The sequence below is a fragment of the Calonectris borealis genome, chromosome W, assembly GCF_964195595.1.
Source record: "Calonectris borealis chromosome W, bCalBor7.hap1.2, whole genome shotgun sequence".
Lineage (NCBI taxonomy): Eukaryota > Metazoa > Chordata > Aves > Procellariiformes > Procellariidae > Calonectris > Calonectris borealis.
In genome coordinates, this window is record NC_134351.1 from 40506891 (window position 1) to 40524864 (window position 17974).

At 42.8% G+C, this 17974-nt stretch overlaps 1 protein-coding gene across 2 annotated transcripts in view; it reads left to right on the top strand.

Annotated features, from left to right (window-relative positions):
* Positions 1–270: 270 nt before the first annotated feature.
* LOC142074699 (angiogenic factor with G patch and FHA domains 1-like) overlaps positions 271–17974 on the top strand; it is a 41186-nt gene continuing 23482 nt past the window's right edge. For both annotated transcript variants that reach the window (XM_075135495.1, XM_075135496.1), the window contains exons 1-5: positions 271–668; positions 2630–2726; positions 3204–3400; positions 4235–4381; positions 12842–13030. In XM_075135495.1, coding sequence (XP_074991596.1) covers positions 498–668; positions 2630–2726; positions 3204–3400; positions 4235–4381; positions 12842–13030 — 801 coding nt within the window. In that variant the 5' untranslated portion in view covers positions 271–497. The remainder of the gene's footprint in view (positions 669–2629; positions 2727–3203; positions 3401–4234; positions 4382–12841; positions 13031–17974) is intronic.

Genomic DNA, 17974 nt, shown 5'->3' on the forward strand with positions numbered 1-17974 from the left:
GGCCCTGAGCTTAACACCCTGGTTCTCTTTAGCAGTTTCCAGGCATCCCCCAGCTTCTCTCCAACTCTGCTTCTCTACCACAACCCACACCCCAACTAACAATTTACGACTCTTCAAGAGTTTTTCGCCCACAGCTGGTTTTATCGGACGTGGGCCCTGACCCGCCCCAGCGCGTCGCCTGGCAACTGCAAGCTAGGGCCAGGTGCATGCGCACACCCCCCCCATGGTTGTCACTTCCTGCTCCTTCCGGTCCCTTCCGGGTTGCGCCGCGTTCCCGCCCCGCGGGTAGGCCGTCGCGTGCCGCGGGGAAGCTTTTCCCGCAGCGGTGCCCCTGGGTGAAGTTCCTGTGCGCGAGGTGCGCAACCGCGTCGCTGCTGTTGCTGCCCTCGCGCACGGCCGGGGCGCTATGACTGGGGCCGGCGGGCGGGGCCGCAGCCGCCGCTTTGTCCCATGTGCCGGGTGACGACCGGCGAGCGGGCGCTGAGGAGCGGGCGGGCATGGCCTCCCCGCCTGGCGGCGAGCAGCGGGCTCTGCGGGAGCGGGTGGCGGCGCTGGAGGCGGACCTGGGTGCCTCCCGCGGGCAGCTGGAGCGGGCGCAGCGCCGGCTGCGCCGCACCGAGCGCCGCTATCGCGAGGCGCGGGAGAGCAGCCAGGCGCTGAGGAAACAGGTAAGTCCTCGACGCGGGAGCCGGCTCCCCCGCCCCTTTCTCTTCTCCGGGCCGGGCGGCACCCGGCCCCAGCCTTGTCAGGCATCCGCGGTGTCGTCGCCCCCCGATCGGGTACCCCTCGGCCCCTCCCACCTAGAGCTTGCCGAGTCCCCCCCGCTGTGCCCCCTCCACCCTGGGCTGAGCTCGTGGATCCCGTGCCTCCCGGAGCCCGCCAGGCTCTCCTGGCCTGCGGGACTTCAGGGACCGGAGAAAGTGCTACTGCTGCTGGTTCTAGTTTGCTTTCCGGAGTTAACGTTTAACGTTTGGTTCTAGCAGCTTGGCTCGACAGGTGGTGGTGGGGAGAATGATAACGTCTTCTCAGCCACAAAGTTGCTTTCGCAGTCATAAGGAAAAATGACGTTTAGCAGAAGGAAAGAAGCTTAATAAAAGAAGTGAGGTAAAGGAAGAGTAGAAGAACTGTCCCACAGATGCTTATGGCAAAATAGGGAAGTTTTGTAAATGCCACAGTTTGTCACCACGGAACAGTGGTTATTGTTTGAAATTCAACTTTTCAGGTTGGGTATTTTAAAAATAACCTTGGTTAAGTTTTTCTTTTTCCTCCCAAGTGCTTGCCTTTATTGTTATACCCTTCATGAGCAGAAATTATGTTTTTCATTATGACAACCATTCACGTAGAAAATTGTCTCCTGCAAAATAAAGATCGATTGAAATAGTGTCGTGGTTTAACCCCAGCCAGCAACTAAGCACCACACAGCTGCTTGCTCACTCCCCCACGGTGGGATGGGGGAGAGAAGCAGAAGGGTAAAAGTGAGAAAACTCGTGGGTTGAGATAAAGACAGTTTAATAGGTAAAGCAAAAGCCACACACGCAAGCAAAGCAAAACAAGGAATTCATTCCCTACTTCCCATCAGCAGGCAGGTGTTCAGTCATCTCCAGGAAAGCAGGGCTCCATCACGCGTAATGGTTACTTGGGAAGACAAAACATCATCACTCTGAACGTCCCCCCCTTCCTCCTTCTTCCCCCAGCCTTATATGCTGAGCATGATGTCATATTGTAGGAAATATCCCTTTGGTCAGTTGGGGTCAGCTGTCCCGGCTGTGTCCCCTCCCAACTTCTTGTGCACCCCCAGCCTACTCACTGGTGGGGTGGTGTGAGAAGCAGAAAAGGCCTTGATTCTTGTTCTGGTTTCGGCTGGGATAGAGTTCAATTTCTTCCTAGTGCTGTGTTTTGGATTTAGTATGAGAAGAATGTTGATAACACACTGATGTGTTCAGTTGTTGCTAAGTACCCTGCTAGTCAAGGACAGCTTCCATGCTCTACCAAACGCACGAGAGGCTGGGAGGGAGCATAGCCAGGACAGCTGGCCCAGCTGGCCAACGGGGTATTCCAAACCATGTGACGTCATGCTCAGTATATGAATGGTAGGCATGATCCAGGAAGTAGCGATCACTACTTGGTTATCGGTCAGCGCGGGTGGTGAGCAATTGCATTGTGCCTCACTCATTTTGTATATTCTATCGTTATTATTATTATTGTTTTTATTATTATTATTTTCCCTTCCTTTTCTGTTCTATTAAACTGTCTTTATCTCAACCCACGAGTTTTTCTTACTCTTACCTTTCCGATTCTCTCCCCGTCCCACTGGTGGCGGGGGCAGTGAGCGAGCGGCTGTGTGGTGTTTGGCTGCCTGCCAACCAGGACAACTCTGTGTAAGCACTGCTCAGCAATAACGAAAACATCCCTGTACTATCAACACTGTTTTCAGCACGAATCCAAAACATAGCCTCATACTAGCTTCTATGAAGAAAATTAACTCTATCCCAGCCAAAACTGGCACAAATAGTTACAATGCAATTATGTTTTGTCTGAATTATAGAATGTAAAATAGGATGGTATTCTTTTCTGACATAGACTGCTAAAATGCAGCTTTGTGTTCTGTAACGTGCTGTTTTTCTTTCAGGTTGAAGAGCTCACTAAGGAAATCCATAATAGGAAGGAGAAAGATAAGTCTAGTGTAGAAGTACAGACAGAGGACTATGCTGCATGGTCACAAGCAGGTAGAGAGCGTGGTGATTGCTTAAACAGGCATCTAGAACAGTGATGTTAACTGGTATTTCATTCTGAATCTTTTTTAATATAAAATACATTTCAAGTCCGTATCCTTAGCTGCATTAAACTCAGTAACCTGACATTGTCTTTTGGACCATTTCCTATATTTCAAGCCATTCCTTTTAGAACAGAATAAAATGTAGCATGGACTGTAGCAGAATTCATGCCATAGTAATCTGATACATAGTAATCTCATATATTACACACATGCATGTTTTACCAATTTTTCAAGTACATTAAAACAAGACATAATTTGTTCAGTAGGAGTAGAATAAATTCAAAGTGGAGGCACTACCTAATAATTGATTCTTGTTAGACTACTTCTATGTATAAATTTCCAGTTTAAGATTTAGGATCCTTAAACTGCATTGTGTAAAATATTGTTTGGCTAATTTATGCAACTTCAACTTTTTTTTCCCCTGCAGATTATTACTATTATGAAAATTATTACAATCACACTGATAATCAAGATTGTGCATCTGAACTACCAGTGCAGCACAATCATGGGACTGAAGGCACTGAGCATAATTCCACAGAGGAATTGCAGACAGGTGCTAATATTCCTTTAAGGATGGATAGCACTGAAGGTGTAGAAGAGGAAAATTTCATCCAGAATTCACAGGTTATAGAACTGTTTGGGGTTTTACCAATTTTGAAGTCAATAATCTGTTACTATTTCATTTCATTTAAAAGATGTGCTTTTGGTCTTGATGTCATTGTATGAAACGATTTTTTGTGATGGTCTGGTGCTGACGATAGCAGACAAACATCCTTGTGCTTTGAAACTAGTTCTTTTTGTAGTATGTTCTGAGTGTAACATAGTCCTAGTTTTGTTGTTTGTTTGTTTGTTTGTTTTTTAAAAACAAAAGCATGCACATTCTAAAACTTATGTCCAACATAGGCTGGAAGCACTGAAAGCATGGCATTTTTTTATCAACGGAATGTTTAATATGGTCATGTATATTTTTTTTTTCCCTCCTTCTTTCCCCTCCATTGATATAACATATAAGGAGAAGAAAGTTGTTGGGGTTTTTTTATTTGTTTATTTTGTTGTGGTTTTTTTTTTTTCCCTGCTATCCAGCCTTCTCTTAGATCATCTCACACGCTTAACTGGTTTTGTGCCTTAGCATCTAGCAACTGAAGTGGAATGGAGAGCAGAAATCTATTTTAGGAATGTACTGAAAGACATTAACTGTGTATTTTTGATGTGAGCCACTTTTGAATAAAGGTTGGGGAAAATGAAAGGCACAGGATGAAATCTTGGTCCTGCTGAAATCAGTGGGAGTTTATCAGTAAATTACAGCTAGATTTTTGCTGCCTTGTCTAATAGTTCTTGAAATAATCCAAGTCCATAGAGAACTAATTTGTTTTATTTAAAATAGGGCATTGTAAAATGCCAAAGAACGAAGGAGGTTCTTTTTAGAAGAAAATTTAATTTCTTACTTTCTTGTCTCAGGAAGCAGAAGATACTTCAGTACCAGAGGGTTCTTTGGCAGAGAGCTTGAGAGCTGCTGCAGAAGCTGCTGTTTCACAAACTGGATTTATTTACGATGAAAATACAGGATTGTATTATGACCATAGCACTGGATTCTACTATAATTCGGTAAGCATAATTTTCAAAACACTTGGCATTTTTTTTCTATTGCAAAAGTTTAAGTAGTAAAAGTTGATGTGAGCAGAGAACTAAGATCCAAGCTGACTTTGATTTGAAAAGCAGCTTAATGAAGACTAATAGTAATGGAAGTTTGTTAATTAGATATTGAATTATTTCAGTCAAACTAAAAATATCAGGCTGAGAAATAAATTTAGATTTTCATACAGTTCTTTTTGGTATCTCCTGGATCTTTAACTTGCTTGGCATTATAGAAATTTTATACTCTAAAGCTGCTCTGTAACTCTTTCAAACTTAAAAGCTTAAGGTAAAAGATGAGTTGTTCGGAACAAAACAGATTGCTGAACCTAAGTCAGTGGCTTCTCCACAGTGAAAAGTGTGTTGAGAGAAAATAAAAGAAATAGGTAATTTAGATGAGTACTGCTACCAACTAGTTTGATGTTACAGGTGTCGTAGCCAAATACCATGCAGCTGCTCGCTCACTCCCACCCCCCCGGTGGGGCAGGGAGAGAATCGGAAGGGTAGGAGTGAGAAAAACTTGTGGGTTGAGATAAAGACAGTTTAATAGAACAGAAAAGGGAAAATAATAATGATAATGATAAAATATACAAAATGAGTGATGTGAGTGATGCACAATGCAATTGCTCACCACCCACGCTGACCGATAACCAAGTAGCGATCGGTACTTCCTGGATCACGCCTACCATTCATATACTGAGTATGACGTCACATGGTATGGAATACCCCATTAGCCAGCTGGGCTGGCTGTCCTGATTATGTTCCCTCCCATCTTGTGTACCTAGCTCAGTCAGTAGGCATGGGAGCTGTCCTTGGACTAGGAGGGCACTTAGCAACAACTGAAAACATCAGTGTGTTATCAACATTCTCTTCATACTAAATCCAAAACACAGCACTAGGAAAAAATTTAACCCTATCCCAGCCGAAACCAGGACAGTATCCACCCCTTATTCTATACCATTTATGTCATGCCTAAGTCTCACATTTTTCAATACATTCCAATTAATCACCACCACCTTTCTTGTCTTTACATATATATACATATATATACACAAACACAGATATCATTCCCTTAGTCTATGGACTATCCCTCTAAAATGTCCATTGAGTTAATTTAGTCCACGACTTTGGGCTCCATCTGTCATAACAGTCTTTCAGGGCAGGAGAGATGGTGTGTGGTGTTGGACTGTTGCATCCTGAAGCCAGTTCTCATTTCAGTATTGCTGCGCTTGTCTGGTTCTATCATCGTTGCACTTTGCTCGGTTTCATCGGAGGTAGTTCGTTCTTCATTAATCTGGGTGATTTTACTGCTATAGCAACCATAGAAATAATGATGATATTACCATATCATATAACAATTAACATCATACAATTCAGTTCATTGGCTATTTTCACCCAAAATCAAATCCCCTTGAGGTACACAACGGACTTGCCCATCCTTTTGCATTACCCACCAAGTGCACCCAGTTCCTTGAGCAAAAGCAATCCCACGGATGGGTTTTCCCTTGCCAGAGGCAGGAGTAACCCAGACTGTCTTCCCCAGCATATTTCTTATGTGCACGACAGGGACTTTATCCCCCTCTACAGTACGTAAAGGTTTTGATTGGGCAGGGCCAGCTCGAGTGACAGATCCCCTGGTATTGACTAACCAGGTGGCTTTTGCTAAACGTGTATCCCAATGCTTGAATGTCCCACCACCCATTGCTCTCAATGTAGTCTTTAGCAATCCATTGTATTGTTCGATTTTCCCGGAGGCTGGTGCATGGTAGGGGATGTGATAGACCCACTCAATGCCGTGCTCTTTGGCCCAGGGGTCTATGAGGGTGTTTTGGAAATGAGTCCCGTTGTCTGACTCAGTTCTTTCTGGGGTGCCATGTCGCCATAGGACTTGCTTTTCAAAGCCCAGGATGGTGTTCCTGGTTGTGGCATGGGGCACAGGGTATGTTTCTCGGCATCCGGTGGTTGCTTCCACCGTGGTGAGCACATGACGCTTGCCTTGTCGGGTTTGTGGGAGTGTGATATAATCAGTCTGCCAGGCCTCCCCATATTTATATTTCAGCCATCGTCCCCCATACCAAAGAGGCTTTACTCACTTGGCTTGCTTGATTGCAGCGCACATTTCACATTCATGGATAACCTGTGCAATAGCGTCCATGGTCAAGTCCACCCCTCGATCACGAGCCCATCTATATGTTGCATCTCTTCCTTGATGGCCTGAGGCGTCATGGGTCCACCGAGCTATAAATAATTCACCCTTATGTTGCCAGTCCGGATCCACCTGAGCCACTTCAATCTTAGCAGCCTGGTCCACCTGCTGGTTGTTTTGGTGTTCTTCAGTGGCCCGACTCTTGGGTACGTGGGCATCTACGTGACGTACTTTTACAGCCAGGTTCTCTACCCGGGCAGCAATATCTTGCCACAATGCGGCAGCCCAGATGGGTTTACCTCTGTGCTGCCAGTTGTTCTGCTTCCACTGCTGCAACCACCCCCACAGGGCATTTGCCACCATCCATGAGTCAGTATAGAGATAAAGTATTGGCCATTTTTCTTGTTCTCTGCCAGCTGGATGGCTTCCACCTCTGCAAACTGGCTCGATTCACCTTCTTCAGCAGTTTCTGCGAATTGTCATATAGGACTCCATACAGCAGCTTTCCACCTCCGATGCTTTCCCACAAGGCGACAGGACCCATCAGTGAACAGGGCATATTGCTTCTCTTTTTCTGGTAGTTTGTTATACAGTGGGGCCTCTTCAGCACGCGTCCCCTCCTCCTCTGGGGATATTCCAAAATCTTTGCCTTCTGGCCAGTTCGTGATCACCTCCAAGATTCCTGGGCGACTGGGGTTTCCTATTCGGGCCCGTTGTGTGATCAGTGCGACCCACTTACTCCACGTAGCATCGGTTGCATGATGTGTAGAGGGGACCCTCCCTTTGAACATCCAGCCCAGCACCGGCAGTCGGGGTGCCAGGAGGAGCTGTGCTTCAGTACCAACCACTTCCAAAGCAGCTCGAACCCCTTCATATGCTGCCAATATCTCTTTCTCAGTTGGAGTGTAGCGGGCCTCGGATCCTCTGTATCCCCGACTCCAGAACCCTAAGGGTCGACCTCGAGTCTCCCCTGGTGCTTTCTGCCAGAGGCTCCAGGTAGGGCCATTCTCCCCGGCTGTGGTGTAAAGCACATTCTTCACATCTTGTCCTGCCCGGACTGGCCCAAGGGCTACTGCATGAACTATCTCCTGTTTAATTTGTTAAAACGCTTGTTGTTGCTCGGGGCCCCATTTGAAGTCATTCTTCTTCCTGGTCACTTGATAGAGGGGGCTTACGATCTGACTGCATTCTCCAAAGGCCCACAGTGCCCAAGAAGGCTTGTGTTTCCCTTTTTGCTAGTTGATGGGGACATGGCTGTTATTTTGTTGATCACATCCATTGGGATCTGGTGGCGTCCATCTTGCCATTTTATTCCTAAAAACTGGATCTCATGTGCAGGTCCCTTGACCTTATTTTGTTTTATGGCAAAGCCGGCCTTCAGAAGGATTTGGACTATTCTCTCCCCTTTCTCAAAAACTTCTTCTGCTGTGTTGCCCCATACTATGATGTCATCAATGTATTGCAGGTGTTCTGGAGCCTCACCCTGTTCCAGTGCGGTGTGGATCAGTCCATGGCAAATGGTAGGGCTGTGTTTCCACCCCTGGGGCAGTCGGTTCCAGGTGTACTGGACGCCCCTCCAAGTGAAAGCAAACTGTGGCCTGCACTCTGCCGCCAAAGGGATTGAGAAGAATGCATTAGCTATATCATTTGTGGCGTACCACTTGGCTGCCTTTGACTCCAGTTCGTATTGGAGTTCTTGCATGTCCAGCACGGCAGCACTCAGTGGCGGCGTGACTTCGTTCAGGCCACGGTAGTCTACTGTTAGTCTCCACTCTCCATTGGACTTTCGCACTGGCCATATGGGACTGTTAAAGGGTGAGCGAGTCTTGCTGATCACTCCTTGGCTCTCCAGTCGACAAATCAGCTTATGGATGGGAAGCAGGGAGTCTCGGTTGGTGCGGTATTGCCGCCGGTGCACTGTTGTGGTGGCGATTGGTACCTGCTGTTCTTCGACCCTCAGCAACCCCACAACAGAAGGGTCCTCCGAGAGACCGGGCAAGGTGGACAGCTGTTTAATTTCCTCCGTCTCCAGGGCAGCTATACGAAAAGCCCACCGGTACCTTTTTGGGTCCTTGAAATACTCTCCTCAGGCAGTCTATGCCAAGGATGCACAGAGCCTCTGGGCCAGTCACAATGGGGTGCTTCTGCCACTCCTTCCCAGTTAGGCTCACTTCGGCCTCCAATACAGTTAACTCTTGGGATCCCCCTGTCACTCCAGAAATACAGATGGGTTCTGCCCCTTCATAGCTTGATGGCATCAGGGTACACTGTGCACCGGTGTCTACGAGAGCCTTCTACTCCTGTGGCTCTGATGTGCCAGGCCATCGAATCCACACAGTCCAGTAAACCCGGTTGTCCCTTTCCTCCACCTGGCTGGAGGCAGGGCCCCTCTAGTTCTGGTCATAGTATCCATCTCTCACTTCTTGCAAACGCGAGTCAAGAATTTCTTCATCACAATTACAATCCAAAGTAAGATCAGCCCTTCTACTCTGTCTGGGGAACTGTTCACTGGAAACTGGACCGTCGTGAGACAGGGTTTTCCTGAAAACTGGAGCAGCATTTTTCCTGGGAGAACCCCCTTGTGTGATTGTTTTTCCTTGCAACTCACGCACACGTGCCTCTAGGGTCAAGGTAGGTTTTCCATCCCACTGCCTCATGTCCTTTCCATGGTCACGCAGGTAAAACCACAGGGTGCCCCGTGGTGTGTACCTTCTATATCCTCTCTCTTGAGCAGAAGAACGCTGACTCCTAATGGCTGAGATACTGGTCTGTACAGGTGGGGAATAGGACATATCCTCTTTGAGTTGCTGGACCTCCCGGGACAGTTTCTCCACAGCCGAGACAAGGGAGGAGGAGACAGTTTCTTCGTATTCCTGGAGTCTGCTAACCACGTCATCCACCGTTGGTGCTTCTTCCTCTTTCCAGCACAGTACTGCCAATGAACTGGCATACGACCCTGGTGTGCTCCGTACCAACTTCCGCCACATGGGTCGCGTGCACTGGACTTCATCTGGATCTTTGGGCGTTTGGTCATTGTCCAGGTCACTATAAACCATCTCCATCACTCCGAATTCTCTCAGGTACTGGATACCTCTCTCCATAGTGGTCCATTTGCCTGGGCGATATATAAAATTTTCCTTGAAGGGATACCTTTCCTTCATGCCTGACAGCAGTCGCCTCCAGAGGCTGAGGACCTGTGTCCCTTTTCCAATTGTTTTGTCAGTGCCCCCTTCCCTAGCAAGGGATCCCAGCTGTTTGGCTTCCTTCCCCTCTAATTCCAGGCTACTGGCCCCATTATCCCAGCATCGGAGCAGCCAGGTAACAATATGCTCGCCTGGATGACGGCTGAAATCTTTCCGCATATCTCGCAACTCACCCAGGGATAGGGATCGGGTGGTTTCCGTCTCGTTTATGAGTTCTTCCTCTTCCTCCTCCCCTCCTCATGATGGCCCTGCTTTTCCATCATTCTAAACGACCTGACTTTCGCTTCCAAGATTTCCTCTTCTGTAGAGGGGCGACGGATTCCAGCAAGGGTTGGTCCTCTGGTTCAGCTATAGTACCTGTTGCTGGGGCTTGGGTAGCTGCAGTGCCTGTCGCAGGGGTTGGAGTAACTGCAGTGACTGTTGCCGGGGTTGATCTCTGGACAGTATTCCTGAATAGTTTTTTAACCCTAAACAAGACCTGAACCACATTCAGGAGACATAGCAATATGAACATGCTTGTTTGAACATCCCAAGGATATTCAGAATTCTCAGGGAATATTGTGGATGTCTCCATGAAGAGGATAGAAGAAAAAGGAGTTTCTGACTCAGTGTCCCATTCTGTCTCCCCCTTAAATTCATTCTCCGAGGAGAAAAGAGTGTAATTACTAATAGTTTCTAAGAGGTGGTTCCCGAGGTATAGAGGTGACGGCAGTGCTGAATACAGATATCAGATTAGACTTACAACCAGTGATTTTATCACATCATAAAATAGCCACAAAATGATAAACTTGGCCCGATTCTGAATAGCGATAAACAGCACAACAGGGAACATATACTGCAAGCAAGGTATTACATAGCTCAACATTGAGAGCCAGCCCCGCAACTTTGACAGCCAATAAATCAACTTTGTGACCAATCAATATAATGAATGCTTGTAACCAATTTTGCCTTAACACGCTTTGGTCAGATCTGTCGTTATCTGAACCTTTCGTGCCCCACGTTGGGCGCCAAAAAGGACTGTCGTGGTTTAACCTGGCAGGCAGCCAAACCCCACGCAGCTGCTTGCTCACTCCCTCCCCCTGGTGGGGCGGGGAGAGAATTGGAAGGGTAAGAGTGAGAAAAACTCGTGGGTTGAGATAAAGACAGTTTAATAGAACAGAAAAAAAGGGAAAATAATAATAATAATGATAGAATATACAAAATGAGTGATGCACAATGCAATTGCTCACCACCTGCGCTGACCGATAACCAAGTAACGATTTCTACTTCCTGGATCACGCCTACCATTCATATACTGAGCATGACGTCACATGGTATGGAATACCCCGTTGGCCAGCTGGGCCAGCTGTCCTGGCTGTGCTCCCTCCCAGTCTAGCAGAGGATAGTTGTCCTTGACAAGGTACTTAGCAACAACTGAAAACATCAGTGTGTTATCAACATTCTTCTCATACTAAATCCAAAACACAGCACTAGGAAGAAATTTTAACTCTATCCCAGCCGAAACCAGGACAACAGGAAAGAAAATGCTTCTTTAAAAAAAGATGTCAGACAGTGGATCAAAATTCCATAATGGTTAATTTCTGCTATATGTTTTTCATAAGAGATCTGTTGGTGGGGTTCTTTTTGTCCTATGAGGTGTGTGTATACGTACATACAGAGAGAGAGAGAGAGACTGTCACAAATCCCAGTGGAACTACTGTGCTGAAAACAGAGGTTTTGTTTGCAGCATTATATTCAACTCAATTTTAAAAAAAAAAGTGCATGTGGTGCACAAAACTTCCTGTTTTGTTTTCAGGGATGCTTCTGGGCTTAATCTTTGAAGTCTTAAATGATACCATTGCTTTTGAAATAGTTTGTGGATATAGTTAGATATGTAAATGTTTGTTTAGGGCTATAGATTACAGTTTATGATACAATTACACAAAAGAATAAAGTATATTTTCTTGTTCAGTAAGCGTTCTGAATTACAGGAAATGTTCTTGTATTGCGTTTACATGGTAAGGTTTTAGTAGTGGGGCAGGGGGCTGCAGGGGTGGCCTCTGTGAAAAGAGGTCAGAGGCTGCCTAGACATAGCCGGTTCCTGCCAGCTCCACTGCAGTACACAGCTGAGCCCATCAGAGAAGCTGGTTGCGCCTCTCTGAAAGCATGTTTAAGAAGGGGCAAAATGCTGCACAGCGGAGTGTGTGTGGTGGGAGGGAGTGTGAGAAACAACCCTGTGAACACCAGGGTCAAAGAAGGACGGGGAGGAGGTGCTCCAAGCACCAGAGCAGGCAATTCCCCACAGTGTGAGGAAGAGGACCATGCTGGAGCAGATATCCACTCTGCAGTCTGTGGAGGGTCCCACACCAGAGCAGATGCACTGGAGCAGACCCCACACCAGAACAGCTCATTAAGTAGCTGTGGCCTGTGGAGAGCCCACGCTGGAGCAGGTTCTCCTGGCAGGAGCTGTGGCCCATGGAGGACCCGCGCCAGAGCAGATTTAGCCCGAAGGACTGCAGCCCGTGGAGAGGACCCATGCTGGAGCAGTTCTTCAAGGACTGCATCCCATAGGAAGGACCCATGCTGGGGCAGGGGAAAAGTGTGAGGAGGAAGGAGCAGCAGAGAGGAACTGTTATGAACTGACTGCAACCCCCCTCCATTCCCCCTGCACCACTCAGGCAGGGGGAAGAGAGGTAGAGGAGTTGAGAATGAAGGAGTGAAATTGAGCTTGGGAAAAAGGGTAGGGAGAGGTGTTTTAGTTTTTGTCTTTGTTTCTCACCTTCCAACTGGTAATGATTTAAATTAATTTTCACCAAGTTGAATCTGCTTTGCCCATGATGGTAATTGGTAAGTGATCTCCCTGTCTTTATTTTGACCTACAAGCTTTTCATCTTATTTTCTCCCTCTGTCCTGTTGAGGAGGGGGAGTGAGAGAGCAGCTGGGTGGGGGTCTGGCAGCCAGCCAGCATCAACCCACCACAGTTCTTTAGTACATTTGAGTATTTTTTTTTTAAAACTTAGTATGTGGTTCTTTAACTGGGTGTGTTTTTTGAACAATGTATTTATCGAAGTAATGATAACATTGTTCTTTATGTTTCTTATAAAGGAAAATCAACTGTATTATGATCCAGCAACTGGAATTTATTACTACTGTGATGTGGAAAGTGGCCGATACCAGTTTCATTCACGAGTGGATCTGCAGTCTTATCAGGCCTCTGGTACTCAGCACACCAAGGATAAAAAAGGGAAAAAGAAGAGAAGAGAACCAGAGTGGATGACTGCAAATGAGTATAAGGTAACTTTAGAACTGATAGATAAGAAATGCAATACCTGTTTTTTTTCATGATGCAACTTATGGGTTGTAGGGTTTGTTTTTTATTTAGAGGATGTATGCTTATTTTCTGAACGATTCAAACATCTTTAAACTATATACAGCAGGTTGCTAAGATGTAGTTAGTGTTAAAATAACTTTTCCATTGAGTGATTAAGGATGAAACCTTAAACTTGGATTCCCTCACTTTTTCAGTTTCTTTTTATTACAATAGAACTATATAGATCTCTAAATTTGAGTGTCAGTGAAGCTCTCTGATTAGCAAGCACACTGGAATGAATTTAGGCTACTGTGTGGACTGGATTTACATCAGAAAATCAGTGTTACCTCAGTGTCTTGGTTTTGGGTTTTGTTGATTTGTTTTTTTTTGGTTTATCTTATTTTTTTTTTTATTCACATGATTAATCTAAAAATGAAGGAAGGTTTTGAAAACTCACACACACACACCACCCCTTCTCTGTGACTCTGTATTCCAAAGTTCATTCCATTGACATTTTACTGTATCTCTACCATCATTTGGGATTGATGAAATGTCTGTGAAGTTCTAAGTCTTTGCATATTACGCTCTCCTATTGATATTTTATTTGGTCAATATATTTTTGTTGTCCACAGTGTGTGAATAAGCTGTACATCTTAATAAATGCCCATTGTAATTAACTTGTATTTTAAGTTATAAAAAACATAACTTCCTTTCTGTTTTTTTCTGATTGCTAAGAAAGCATACCGTATAGTACATAGTGAGTGCCTTGAAAAGCGTTACTTGCTCCTAAACACTGGAAGTTCTATTAAACCTCAAGAAGCATTTTCTTAATGAACACTATTATTGATGTTGAATCAAATTCGTATGGTCCTATTCTGCAAATTTATTTTATTACTTAAGATTTAATTGAATGTATTGATTCCTTTAGTTTGCAGTGCTCCTCTAGTTTGCATTTTTTAAAGCTATTGCTTTAACTGTTGCGTAATTTCATTACATAGGCCTCAGCCAAGCTGACTGGTTGAAATTTGAAATAATTGTGTTAGTGTACAAGTACTCTTACCTAATAGTTACATAGCATCGATACAGAGTTGAAAAATTTTGTATCAGGAGTGAGGTCTTCTGAAAGATTTAAAAATGGAAACTGTTTACATTAAGAACCAGTGAAGGTAGGTTAGATGGATAGGGGTAGTTGATTGATTACGGATTTTATGCATAAATTGTGGCTAATATGGGAATTTCTACTCTTTGAGAAAACATCATGTGAACCATTCCATTTTGAAAACTTGAGGTGGATACTTAGCAACACCAAGTATAACGATCCTTTAGACTTAAGAGAGGGGAGCTAATGCAGTTGAGGCTAGGAGTTTACCAGCATCCAAGTTCTGGGCATGCTGTGTGCAACTACTGAATTAGCATTCTGCCACTCTCAAAAGGCGTTGTTAATACTGAATTTTATTCATCATGTGTCAGGAAAGCAACATGGAAAACTTGTAGGAATGAGCCTTTATCATATAGTGCAATTAATATATCTCTTAAATTTAGTTCTGTTGTGAACTGTTACATATTGATCTAAATCTACAAGTGTATTTGTAAAAGTTCTGTGGCATATATAGCTCTGAGCTAGCAAATAATGTTGACTACTTTTTGTGATCCCATCGCCATCTGCTTCTGTCATCTGATTATACTGCAAATAGCTACTTGTCTTTAACTTATTTTATATTGATAAAATATTTTTTATGTAGATGGTCTTGTTAACAAATCTTTTGTGTGAAGCTTGCACAGTCACAAGGTAGGAGGTAAACATCCACTTTTTATTATGTGTTTTATTGATAGTGAACTGAGTACTTTGCTTTATTTGTGAATTAATTTGTTCAACCAACAAGATAACAGGAAAAACATTTAAAACAGATTCTATAATGCACAGATCTTTGCATCTGTGAACAGTAAGAGAAGGGTAGTGTCATAGTATGACGTTTTAAAACAAAGAAGGGAGAATACAAAGTGAAACTTAAAACAATTACTTTCCACTTTAAACTTCAAAAAGAATAGAAAGCCTTTTTGTCAGTGCACTTTTGTGTAAATGCACTGTTAGATTTAGAAAAAAACAAAGCACCTTACTGTCAGATCTTGCATAGCTGAGTTAAAATACCTTATTTTTGTTGTGTGGTTCTTATCATATAAGAAATTCGTTCATTAGTTTAAAAAAAAATTTTACATTAGAATAAAAGATTATAGATTTTTCTGTTGTAAAACTGAAAAAAAAGTTCATTAGCTGCACAATCCAGTTCACAGATGCATGGTATTTCTTGGCAGTATTATTGTTGTCCAGTTTTGTCTGGTTTTGTTAAAGGTACTAATTAGTTCATGCTAGTTATTGTATTATATACATCCTAAAACAAAACCAAAAATGTCTGGTTTTAAGTAAACTTCGTAGTTGAAGTGTTGTCTATTGAAATGCTTTCCTGCATGCTAATGTCCAGCCTTCTTCCTTTTCCTTCTATTCCCTCTTCCACTCTTGACCAAAAAAAAAAAAAGTTAAAATAAAAACTATCCCTAAATACTGATTAAATTATTAAAGTTGCTACAATTATTTTGAAGATTAGTATTTCATTATTGCTTTTCCCAATGGGTTACTTATTAAATTGTGCTGCTAGCCTGAAAAATGCCTCCAAACATTATCTAATTTCTTGACCAAAGTAGGTTTTACTCTACTTTCTTTTTCTACAGCCAGTACAAGTAGGAGAATGGTTTGGGTTTTTTTTTGTCTGGTCTGCGGACCACTAACAGTGGTAAATAAAGCAATACCAGGGTCTAATTCTGGGAATATGTCACACCCCCCCCCGAACGTTATTATTCCTGGATGAAGATTATTATTCTTATTTATAAGAATATGCATGTGAAGCGGGGGAAGATATTGAGCGGTAGATATAGGACCTCAAGTATATGGGCACCCGTTAAACTTGTTTTCTTTCTTTTTCAATTAAAGGATTAAATGTAAACAAGTATTGATAGCTATTCAGTATTACTTATAAGTTGTCAAATACAAGAAATAAGGAAACTTAATAGCTGTGTTGTAGCTATTCAGTTCTTACAAAAATTGCGTGCGATTTTTTAAATGACTTACTCCTATTTAAACCAAATTTAATCTCTTTTTTTTTTTTTTTTTTTTTTTGTAATCTAAAAAAGACCGTAACTGAGCCAATCTGTTAATTTTCTGTTTCTGGTCACTGGGTTTTTTTTTTTTTTTTAGTTGCAATTGAGTTTGTAGCCATTGTGAAGAATTTGATGTGCTCAACTATCTTACATATAGTATCTATTTAGAATTAGTACTTTGGGATGCTTAACACTACACAAATAGCAAGTGTATTCTCCACAAATATTGCAGTGTTCTTCAAAAGGCAATATAAATCTGAGAATCTAAAGAATAAAATTAATCTGTTAATATATTATTGTATTTCTAACAAGCTGAATTACCAAACAAGAAAATACTAGTGAGCTTCTGCTAAAATGAATGTACTTCTAATTGCAAAAAAACAATGGAGGGAAACTTGCGCGCTTAGTATCGTCTAAGGAATGTTCCTGATTTATATAACAACTTTCTTTAAAGAGATTCTTTCTTTTCAGTCACCAAACTTCTATATTACAAATAGTTTTCTTTTGATTTGTGAAACTAAGCATGCTGCCCACATGCTTGCTTTTAATAGACGATCAGGATTTTTATTTGCCAGGATGAAGTATTAGCCTATGTGCAGCTCGCTTAAGGAGGATCGGTGGAATACTTTGGCACTTTCAGGCATCAGTTCAGTTCTGATTTCTTCTTGTAGTGGTAGGCCAAAAAAAGTGGGGCAAGAAATATCATAATTATCTCCTGCAAGAGAAAAACCTTTAAATAAGTAAATTTGGAAAAGTTTAAAAAAAAAACAAACCCAAAACAAACAAAAAACCCACCACCACCCCAAAAACAAACAAACAAACAAACCCAAAACCAACAACAAAAAAAAAAACCACCACCCCAAAAGGTGGCATAAATGATAATGTGATCCCTGGGCCAATATCAAGATCCAGAGCGTTTCCATACAGGGTGGGGAGTAGACTGTGTGCAGTAGTGATCGTGTAGTTCTACTTGCTGGATTGGGGCTGTTTGAAATAAAATTTATTAGACAGTAGTTTAAGAATAAACTGTAAAAATAATTTCTGGGGAAAAAAAAAGTCATATGTCAGAGCCTGCATCTAAATTTTGCTACATATTTCAACGTGGTGCTCAAAATTCACTTCTGCCATATTCTTTTCCATTATAGACACATCCTAGCTACTTCTGTAGGAAAGACAAGGCTTTTGTAGTAGTATTTCCCATAGAACTCTTGAAGCAGTGATTTTTATTTTTTTATCACATGTAGTTTACTTTTTGCTGATATTCGTCCCATCTTTAGGTACATCAGTTGACAGAAACCATGGCTAATCTGAAGATTTCTTCTTTTGGATTGGCAGCTTCTGGTGAAGGTAGAGTTGAGACACCAAACACATCAGTCTGTGGATGTTTACCTTTAACCTTGATATTTTTATTAACCTTGATATTTTTATTAAAGGAAAAATAGTAGTTGATGTTTAGATACCTATTTTCCTAAAGGAAATAATAAATTTTTTGCAGCTATTTGATCAAAATCAGTTAATCTACAAAGTAAGTTTGAAATATATTTGAAATACTGTATAAGTAAAACATCTGAAGAAAACTTTGATGGCATTCTAAAATATTTTGAAAAAGGCATGTTTAGCATCACTGTATTAATGTAGGGTGTCGTGACTAAACAAACTATGCGTTCTTTAGATAAGACAAATTTATACTTCCTGTATTTCAGAACCATCTGCCAGTGTATAAAATGGCTTCTTTATGATATAGGAAGAGCTTTACTCTTTTTATGGCTTTTAAT